A 10,963-nucleotide genomic window follows, 5' to 3' on the forward strand; every position below is an offset into this window, starting at 1 on the left:
CCGAACTCCTCCTCTCAGCCCTATATATACCCTGCAAATTCACGTCATTTCCGCATCCGACAAACTCGCCTCATTTAGTTTAGGAGATGAATCTCGACTCGACTGCTTCACGACATCAGCTCGCTCCTCCGTGCTGGGTCATTCCTGCTGAACCCCATATTCAGAGCCGTGTTTGGCCTTTATCAAGCCCACTGAGCCTCCTGTTTTAAACTCACTCCCGTCTGAACTCTTCCCCAAAAGACTTCTGAGTTCGCCTCCCCGTTTCAGCCTCTACGGGTGTGGTCTGTACTAGCAAAATACCATTCATTCCTTACTATTAAAATCCTTCAGAAAGAATTCATGGTGCATCAGTATTGGGTGTACCACTTAAAATCATTCATTGATTCATTCATTATCTGTAACCGCTTATCAAATTCAGGGTCGCGGTGGGTCCAGAGCCTACCTGGAATCATTGGGCGCAAGGCGGGTAATACACCCTGGAGGGGGCGCCAGTCCTTCACAGGGCAACACAGACACACACACACACATTCACTCACACACCTACAGACACTTTAGAGTCACCAATCCACCTACCAACGTGTGTTTTTGGACTGTGGGAGGAAACTGGAGCACCCGGAGGAAACCCACGCGGACACGGGGAGAACACACCAACTCCTCACAGACAGTCACCTGTAGCGGGAATCGAACTCACAACCTCCATGTCCCTGGAGCTGTGTGACTGCGACACTACCTGCTGTGCCACCGTGCCACCCCACTTAAAATCAATTACCACAAAAATTGGAAAATTTGTGTATCAGTGAAAATTTATTCATATAACAAATGGGTTTACAAAATAATATTTTGGTAGGTTGGTGCATTGGTTGACGCTGATATCGATGAAAATGTTGTTCCTGTGTCTTCTGTTGTCTTCATCAAGGTGAGGTGAGCGGCTCAGAGGAAAGAAAGAAATACAGAATCAGAAAAACTGAAAGTGCCATTCATACGGATAAAGTGAGAACAATATGAAAAGCACAGGAATGCACTCTGTAATGAACACTGCATTATGTACTTACATTGCAGTCAGTCCAGCAGTGTCAACAAACTACTGGACTGACCGGTGTCCCAATGGAGAGATGCATTATTGGAAATAAGATGGGCCGCATACAGGAACCAGCTCCATACCCTCAAAATGACAAGCAGGAATCCCTACAAACATAGACAGGACCAGATATGTGAAGCAGATTTAGTATGAAATTATATAGTCTTCATTACACACTATGTCTTACCTTGTGTCTCATCAGACAGACAGACAGCAACATGAAAGAAAGAAAGAAAGAAAGCTGTATTAATAACAATTGCAATGAATGATAATAATACTAATAATTATGATAATAGTATTTCAATGTTTCAGCTGAACTAACAGATCACACAGTAAGGATCAAACAGTACGTGTAAAACAATCCTAAAGGTTTTCATTATCCAAAATCATAACACTGTAACCCATCATTAACATCTTATTTCCTTCAACAGTCATTTCTTAATAACATTAACTTATTCTGTGTTTATCATATGTATTATCTTATTCTAGGGTCCTACCTTAACTTATACTACCTTATCTTATAAAATCCTATTGTATCTGCTACTACCTTATCTTAATGTATCTTATAATATTTGTACATTTAAAGGAACTGGAAAGAGTCAATGGGGACAAGATGAGGAAGACATGAGGGAGAACTAAAAGATGGAAGAGGGTAAGAAGGGGGGTGTGACTTATCTTAAACTTATACTAAATTATCATATACTATCTTAGCTTATATTATCCTAACTTATACTACTTGAACTTAAACTATCATATTTACAGTATGTACAATAAAAGGAAAAGGGTTCAATGAGAGGGAGGGGCAGATGGGGAGAGGGGCAGAAGTGGGGGAATGAGGAGATATGAGGGGTAGGTAGATGAAGCTGCTGAGAGGTTGGTGGGGCCCATGGAGGAGATGTGGGAGAAGAATCTGAGGAGGCCCAGGGTGGCCAAGTAGGTGGGTAGAAGGGTAGAAAATATGGTGGGGCACTTGGAGGAGATGCAGGGGAAGTCCAGGGTAGAAGAGTTGGTAGGGCATGTGTTTGAGATTAAAGAGGATCCAAGGGTAGAAAATATGGTGGGGCACGTGGAGGAGATGCAGGGGAAGTCCAGGGTGGAGAAGTTGGTGTGGCACTTGGAGGAGATTCAAGAAGATCCAAGGGTACAAAATATGGTGGGGCACATGGAGGAGATGCAGGGGAAGTCCAGGGTGGAGGAGTTGGCGGGGCATGTGTTGGGGATGCAAGAGGATCCCAGTGTAGAGAATATGGTGGGGCACGTGGAGGAGAAGCAGGGGAAGTCCAGAGTGGAGAAGTTGGTGTGGCACTTGGAGGAGATTCAAGAGAATCCAAGGGTAGAAAATATGGTGGGGCACGTGGAGGAGATGCAGGGGAAGTCCAGGGTGGAGGAGTTGGTGTGGCACTTGGAGGAGAAGCAAGAGGATCCAAGGGTACAAAATATGGTGAGGCACTTGGAGGAGATGCAGGTGAAGTCCAGGGTGGAAGAGTTGGTAGGGCATGTGTTGGAGATTCAAGAGAATCCAAGTGTAGAAAATATGGTGGGGCACGTGGAGGAGATGCAGGGGAAGTCCAGGGTGGAGAAGTTGGAGGGGCACTTGGAGGAGAAGCAAGAGGATCCAAGGATACAAAATATGGTGGGGCACATGGAGGAGATTCAGGGGAAGTCCAGGGTGGAGAAGTTGGTGTGGCACTTGGAGGAGAAGCAAGAGGATCCAAGGGTACAAAATATGGTGGGGCACGTGGAGGAGATGCAGGGGAAGTCCAGGGTGGAGAAGTTGGTGTGGCACTTGGAGGAGAAGCAAGAGGATCCAAGGGTACAAAATATGGTGGGGCACGTGGAGGAGATGCAGGTGAAGTCCAGAGTGGAGAAGTTGGTGTGGCACTTTTAGGAGATGCAAGAGGATCCAAAGTTAGAAAATATGGTGGGGCATATGGAGGAGATGGAAGAGGATCCAAGGGTACAAAATATAGTGGGGCAAATGGAGGAGATGCAGGAGTCAAGGCTGGAGAAGCTGGTAGGACACATGGAGGAGATACAGGAGGAGTCCAGGGTGGAGAAGCTGGTGGGACACATGGAGGAGATACAGGAGGAGTCCAGGGTGGAGAAGTAGGTGGAGTCCAAGGTGGAGATATGGGAGAAACCCATAGTGAAGAAGTGGGTGGAGCCCATGAAGGAGATGTGGGAGGAGCCCAGGGTGTAGAAGTGGATGGGGTGCACGGTGGAGATGTGGGAGGAGTCCGTGGTGAAGAAGTGGGTGGGGTCCATGGAGGAGAACTGCGGGGTGACCAGGAATCACAACTTGGTCCAGACTGCCGTTCTGAGGCGGCTGGGATATGTTCTGACCACGACCTCATTGATGCTGTCCAATGACCCACATCATTGATGAGGGTCTGAAGGGTCCAGGACACCTCTGAGATCTGTAACACAACACAAATCAGCAATTAGCACTCTCTGCTGAGAGGTAGAACAATGTAAAGTTTATCACAGTACAAATATGTTTACATTTACAGAGACATGCTTACCGGAGATGCATAAGATGCTGATATGTGTTTAGTCAGCATACAAGATACAACTCTTGTCAGAACACCATCAGTACACTAAAGAAAAACAAGAAAAACACTCTAGTAAATATCTCTTCCTACCAGATTGATAATATTTGACAAGGTCCAAAGCAAGGCCCAGGTTTGAGTGAACATTTCATGAACACCTTACCTCAGCAAGGGTGATCCTGCAGGTTGATGCATTGAGCTCTAAACCCTGCAAGGGAAGAAAGAGCCCTCTTAGAGATGAACCCACAAAATAAAAGGATATAGAAATGAGTGCAATAGGAATTTCTTTTTTTAAATTTACCTCAATATCAAAGACATGAAAGTCTTTCGACAGAATTCAGGAAGTATTAAAGTCACCTGAAAGCCTTGCTTATGCCATGGTTTATAAGCAAAACCCATAGCCAAACATTCATACATTCATTGTCTGTAACCACTTATCCAGTTCAGGGTCGCAGTGGGTCCGGAGCCAACCCAGAATCACTGGAGCAATGTGGGATAACACTTGTTTCACAGAGCAACACATTCACAGACACACACCTATGGACATTTTTGAGCCGTCAATCCACCTACCAATGTGTGTTTTTGGACTGTGGGAAGAAATCTGAATGTGACACTACCTGCTGCGCCACCATGCCACCTATAGCCAAACGGGAGGTCTGCATGTCCCTGAAGAAGTTGTTGAAAATCTGCTGCTCCAAGAACAGCCTAGGACACTGAAAAAGAGACACAACGTGATTTACACACACACACACACCTTTAAAAGTTAAAGCCACCATAATACTAGCATCATTTCATCTCACTTACAGTGTACACTATCAGTGGTCCACAGACTACTGGACCTAGAAGCTGTTCACTGTCCTCAGTGATCTCCTATAATAAAGTCAGAATAATTAGTCACATTTTTATTAGATAATTATTATTAGATAGAACATTGTTGGTTAGTATATCACAATTCATTCATTCCTTCACTCATTCATTATCTGTAAGCGCTTATCCAGTTCAGGGTCGCGGTGGGTCCAGAGCCTACCTGGAATCATTGGGCGCAAGGCGGGAATACACCCTGGAGTACAGAGTACAGACACTTTCGAGTCGCCAATCCATATACCAACGTGTGTTTTTGGACTGTGGGAAGAAATCTGAATGTGACACTACCTGCTGCGCCACCATGCCACCTATAGCCAAACAGGAGGTCTGCATGTCCCTGAAGCAGTTGTTGAAAATCTGCTGCTCCAAGAACAGCCTAGGACACTGAAAAAGAGACACAACGTGATTTACACACACACACCTTTAAAAGTTAAAGCCACCAAAATGCTAGCAGCATATCATCTCACTTACAATGTACACTATCAGTGGTCCACAGACTACTGGACCTAGAAGCTGTTCACTGTCCTCAGTGATCTCCTATAATAAAGTCAGAATAATTAGTCACATTTTTATTAGATAATTATTATTAGATAGAACATTGTTGGTTAGTATATCACAATTGAAGATGTTAATAAATAAATAAAGTGCTATTGCAAATAGATATAATTTGATAAGTTACCTCGGCTTGGGCTCTGTCAAATGGTCTCACATTCTTCTCATGAGCATCCACCGACACACTCGGCCCAAAAGATCCAAACAACTGGTGCTGCTGCACTGGGACTGAAAATTTAAAATAATAATAATAAAAAAGATTGTAATTCGTCCCTCACAGTTCCATCAATAAATTAACATTTTCTGTCACCACCTTGAAGGTTTCAAGAACACAGCAGGCCTCTGACAAAAAGCATCATCTGCTACACAACTGTATTTAGATTGACTGAAACTAATAACCGAATTAATGAAATAAATAATGTATATGATATAATACGCCAGAATTGCAAGCATCCATTGCATTACATGTCATCATGTTGATCAGACAGCTAAAAAATGTGGTTTGTTTGTTTTTGTCTTCACTGTATCGCAGAGAGTCTGCATATTTGCTATCGTTATCGTGTTGTTATAAAGACAGACGAGTTTTGTAAAACAGAGCACAATATGAAAGGCTCATGGGTCACAGAAACACTTTCAACATTAAGAAGAGACGGTGATAAATTACCTTAACAACTTTCAACATATTTCTGTTCTAGTAAATCAGTGTAATGTTGAGTCCAGCTCGAAAACCAGTGAATGGTGTAGTGATGTACACACCTGCAGGTGTGCGATGAAGTGTGTCCCAATTCTGCTCTCAGCTATGACCCCTTGAACACTTGAACCCTTGTCCATTTTGCTAACATATAACGTCATCAACGTGCGCACTTTTAGAAAGGGTTTAGGGCTTAAGGCGAGAACTGTGAGATTGGAAAATCTGCATACAATAAAATCCCGGACATTTCTGGCCATTTAATACCAACCGGGCGCATTTTCTACATCCCATGTCCCAGGAAGAGGACTTTTCCAACCAGACGTCCTCTTTTACCCGGACATGTCCTCTTTTTTAGATTTAAAAAAAATGTCCGGGCGGAATTTCACAAACGTCCGGGATTTTGTTTTTCTAGAGAATACATAGAAACTAGTCCCGCCCTCCCCTACTCCGATTGGTTCGCTTGAGTGAGAAGGGGGCGTGGTGAAGTAGCCTAAAATCTTCTGATTGGACGGTCTGACTGTAGAGCTACCGTTATTGGTCGAAAACCTTTTCTGTAAATATTTAATTGGTCAGTCTGCACGTCAAGAGTCGTCCCCCCCCCCCACACACACACCTTTAACCCTATATTCATGTCAGCCTAGCAGTATCCCTTGTTTACATTTAAATATCTAGTGAACAAAGTAGCTCACGACGGTTCAGCAAAAGGCCATTTTCGGTAACATTACACCTAGTTAACAAAAAACAATTAAAAAATAACCTGCAACATGTGTGCGCGGGCTTTACATCTATTTTCTGGTTCAGTTAGTGTACCTTCAGGCTCGGGCTGCAGCGCAGTGTTGATCGCGAGGCGTCGCTTTTGCCACTCCCTGTAGCGGGAGAAAGCAAACATGGCTCCAACGGAGACCGCGGCCGCTCCCGTCACCAGCAGCACAGTCCGAGACACAGGAAACATATCCAGACAGGACAGATAATCAGATCTGTAAAAGAAATCTGAAAATAATGTCAAATAAAGCTCTGAAAAATATCTGTGAAAAACGATGTGATCACGGAGCAAAGAAAGCACAGTCGATCAGATCAAAGACAAACATTTTGGAATTTGGAATCTTCAGCCGCCTTCAAAAACAAACAGTTTCACTCCTCTACACATCGGCATTATAATAATCACAGCAACAATAATAATACAAAAACAATTGTTTACAGTGTTACAAATGTATTATTCATTCATTCATTGTCTGAAACCCTTATCCAGTTCAGGGTCGCGGGGGTCCGGAGACTACTGGGAATCACTGGGCGAAAAGGGAACATAGAAGAATAATTTCTACAATGCCCCATTTTTTTTTCATTATGTATTTTTATATCATTCTCCTGGGGTTTTAATGTGGTTTTGAAAAGCACTAGCATTTTCAGGTTGGTTGAAGGTGAATACTGTTAAATTACCATAATATTATTGAAACCATTCAAATTGAATCCGTTTACAAGTTTTCAGAAATATAAATGTATTTAAATTTTTCCACTCTTAAACTCAAAGAGAAGTCAGATCAACTTAAAAATCTAAGGCTTAAACTCAATACATTTTACTTCAACTTGAGTGCAATTGTGACTGCTCGTTTACAAGCTGAACTAACTTTAAATGCTCTGTTCTCTTGTAATCTTAAGTTGATGTGTAAATTTTGCAGTAGGTTTTTAAGCTCGGCTTTAAATCATGTACAGCAGTATCCAGCCCTGGTCAAAGCTTCTGACATTTTAATTTTCTCTTCATTTTTGTATATGCTAATTCCACCCATTTGTTGGACTTCCCTACAATGTTTCCATGCTACCAAGCACATGATGCCAAATAAAAATGTGAAACCATATATCACTTCTTTCACTGATAAAACAATGCCATTGGACAGTTCAGTGTGCTGGGAAAAGAATGGGCACAGTCCAGATCTGTTATGCCAACTAAAATTTCTTGTGCTGGCTAGCATTGTGTTTATAATGAAGGGCGAAGGGCAGCCATCCTACCCACCCAGGAAGTGCAAGGCCAGTTATGTTCCAGTTGTGTTGGATTCCAGGCCTCAGACTGCTGACGCATCACCTGGGATCAACCAGTCGTCTCCCAAAGATGGACCACTACATTGTGGCTTTCCAAAAATATTGCATTCTGCAAACCATTTAGAGTAACTGTTTCTGTCTTTATCTTTTCTTTCAATTCAATTTGCTGATAATTTGTCTTGTTTCACACATTATTTAAATAATAATAATAATAAGCAGACAATAGAATAAGACAATATCTGCAAGACAAAATAACTCAAAACATTTCTATAAGTTTAATATTTTTAGAATATTCTGATAATAAAAAATGTAAGACATACTGACTAGATTTAAGATGTTTTTCAAGGTAGAAATATGTGTAGCATTACATTTGCATGCCACTTTTTCATTCACAAATACATTCATAACTTTGTACTGCTTATACGTTTTTGATCATCCTCAGGGTTCCTCAGGCCTCAGTAACATAATGAATTTAGTTGGACTAGGGTGCTTCTTTCTTTTATATTTTAGGTCAGGTTTTAGGTATGGGCAGAGTAAGTGTGAGGTCCAAAGATCATAGCACTGGCTCATTAATTTTTATTTATGTGCTGGAAAGATCTACCGATATAATATTCTATGTTATGTATTTGGCAGACAATATTATTCTGAGCAACTTACCAAGTAGGAAACACTGCTGACCTCCATGTGGCAATCAGTTGTTTAATTTCCCACAAGCACAAACACCACAAACTATACCAACAAGTGATCGTCGTTTTTTAACCAGCATACACCTGGCAAAAGTATAACACTCACATTTTATCAGGATACATTGGAATCCTATGACATTTTTATTACATAGTTTCTGGCCAAAATTTAGAAATATAGTTATATTTAGTGCAAGATTGTTTGTATTTACCACCGCATCTTATAAGCAAAGTGTTCACTGGTGAAGAGCATGTTTAGGTGAAATCAATCAATCGATCAAACTTTATTTATATAGTGCTTTTCACAACAAAAAGTCGTCACAAAGTAGCTTTACATAGATCTGGGTCCAAGCCTCCTATGAGCAAGCCAGGGGCAACAGAGGCAAGGAAAAATTCCCTCAGCACATGAGGAAGAAACCTTGGAAGGAACCAAGACTCATACGGGGGAACCCATCCTCCTCAGGTCGACACCGAAGACACAACAGAGATCAGAACAAAAGTAAAAGTGAACTGATGACAGATGAATGGGTTATAGTAATGTGAATGTAGTATATTAGTGACGTGTGAGTCTGAGGAAGGAGGAGGTGATCAGTGATTCTGTGTGAGTTAAAAGTAGGTGCAGGGTTAATTTGAAATAAAACAGCAAGGCCAAGCATGATAGTGTAGACGAGTCAAGGACAGGATCTTGTACAGGACACACAGAGGCTGGATCAGGGCAACACCTGGAGAGCAGCAGGACATCTCAAAGCATGAGAGAGACAGGAGAAAGAAAACCAGACAAAGGGAACAAATAAAAATAAAGGTTAGTAGGTTCATGGTGAAGAACGAGCAAAATTGTCCTGCGAAAAAATCTTCCATGGGTCAGGCAAGAGAACCCAGCGACAGACAGCGTGTTGGCGGTTACCAGAAAGCTAACTAACAAAGCTGTAGCTATGGTCGTATGACAGGGTTAATACAGAACAGTGATAATATGAAAGCCAGCTCGAACACTAATAGAGAAGGAGTAACCTGAAAGTGAGTGATTAACCAAAAGCTTGTTTGAAAAGGTAGGTTTTTAATCTAGATTTAAAGATTGAGAGTGAGCGTGAGCCCCAAACAGTAACCGGAAGGCTATTCCAGAGTTGAGGAGCTTTGTGAGAAAAGGCTCTTCCTCCTGCAGTGTTTTTCTTAATGCGAGGAACTAAGAGCAGACAGACGTCCTGTGAACAAAGTGTACGTGACGGGCGATAAGGTATGAGAAGTTCAGTAAGATACTGCGGGCCTAAACCATTTAGAGATTTATAAGCTAAGAGGAATATTTTATAGTCAATGCGAAATTTTACAGGTAGCCAGTGTAGGGACGAGAGAACTGGAGTGATATGGTCGAATTTTCTAGCTGTAGTGAGCACCCTGGCTGCTGCTTTTTGAACTAACTGAGCTCCCTACCAGGAGCACATTGCAGTAGTCTAGATGTAAAGTTATAAAAGCATGCACTAGTTTCTCTGCACCTTTTAAGAATAAGATATGCCGAATTTTGGCAATATTGAGTAGGTGGAAGAAGGCGGTTTTGACTGTATTGAAAATGTGGGTATCAAATGTGAGAGCTGAATCAAAGGCTACCCCTAAGTTTTTAATGATGGTATTGTGTCTTACTGTTGAATTATCAAGTAATATGTATGTAGAGTGTGAACAATAAAGGGCCAAGCACTGATCCTTGTGGAACAGAGGAGGGCTGTAAAGGAAGAGGCAGAATGCAGCGAAACCACAAGGGGAAGGGGATTAGGATGAAGGTCCACATCAGGAGAAAGGGAGTGCTGTTAAGGAAGAGGCGGGGTGCAGGACAGCCGCACAGCCTTGCAGGTTGCAACTGCGGGCGTTCATTTTCTCCCAAGGCTTTCAGACGCAGCCGTCGGAGCTGGTGGTGTTCTGAAGGTCTCTGTGGAGATTCCTCGTCGTCACTGACCTGCCGCCTTGTGAGAGAGAGAGATGTCCATGCAGGTCTCTCCTGGGCAGGTTTCTCCTCATCTCAGAAGCTCATTCTGAGGGTGCGTGCGGCCATCCTCTTCGTGGCGTTGTCGTGCTTTTGAGGGTCAGGGGTCTAAGGTTCCTTTCAGGCTCTGTGTGTGGCATTGAAATTTCGCTAGGGTTAAACTATAGCTTTTCTTAATCTGTAGTTTCTATCTGGACCACGCTTTAAAGGCCCAAGACTGTTTAAGAAAGCCATGAGTCAGAGTAATTTCAAAAACTCCGGGTCATTTTACTCTTTAGCCTTGAAAAAGGCTAAAAGAGATAACGCCTCAAGTATCTGCAGCCTTAAAGTGAAGAGTCGAACAGCGGAGAAAAAGAGGAAGAAGCCTAAAAAGCCCAGAAAGCTTGTGTCATTTGGCGCCACAGGTTTTTAACCAGAGTTTAGAAAACCCACCCCGAATACCTGATTTGTCCTCAATGAGGGAGAATTGGAGCTTTTCTTGCTCCTGATTGGCTGTTTCCTGTACTTTGGGAGTGGCATCACATAGAATTTATGACACTTGAC

At 42.5% G+C, this 10,963-nt stretch overlaps 1 protein-coding gene across 2 annotated transcripts; it reads right to left on the reverse strand.

Annotated features, from left to right (window-relative positions):
* Positions 1-827: 827 nt before the first annotated feature.
* LOC136705912 (uncharacterized) lies at positions 828-6,741 on the reverse strand. 2 transcript variants are annotated; one of them, XM_066679737.1, is made up of 10 exons: positions 6,545-6,741; positions 5,171-5,271; positions 4,963-5,028; positions 4,780-4,875; positions 4,432-4,497; positions 4,245-4,340; positions 3,791-3,835; positions 3,601-3,675; positions 1,266-3,495; positions 828-1,185 (listed from the first exon to the last, which is right to left on the reverse strand). In XM_066679737.1, the coding sequence occupies exons 1-9, from the start codon at positions 6,684-6,686 to the stop codon at positions 2,107-2,109; spliced, it is 2,076 nt and encodes a 691-aa protein (XP_066535834.1). In that variant the 5' UTR covers positions 6,687-6,741; the 3' UTR covers positions 828-1,185; positions 1,266-2,106. The 2 variants fall into 2 exon arrangements, with proteins under 2 accessions (XP_066535834.1, XP_066535835.1); XM_066679738.1 differs by lacking the exon at positions 6,545-6,741 and adding an exon at positions 5,708-5,806.
* Positions 6,742-10,963: the final 4,222 nt, after the last annotated feature.

Source organism: Hoplias malabaricus, chromosome 8 (assembly GCF_029633855.1).
Source record: "Hoplias malabaricus isolate fHopMal1 chromosome 8, fHopMal1.hap1, whole genome shotgun sequence".
Lineage (NCBI taxonomy): Eukaryota > Metazoa > Chordata > Actinopteri > Characiformes > Erythrinidae > Hoplias > Hoplias malabaricus.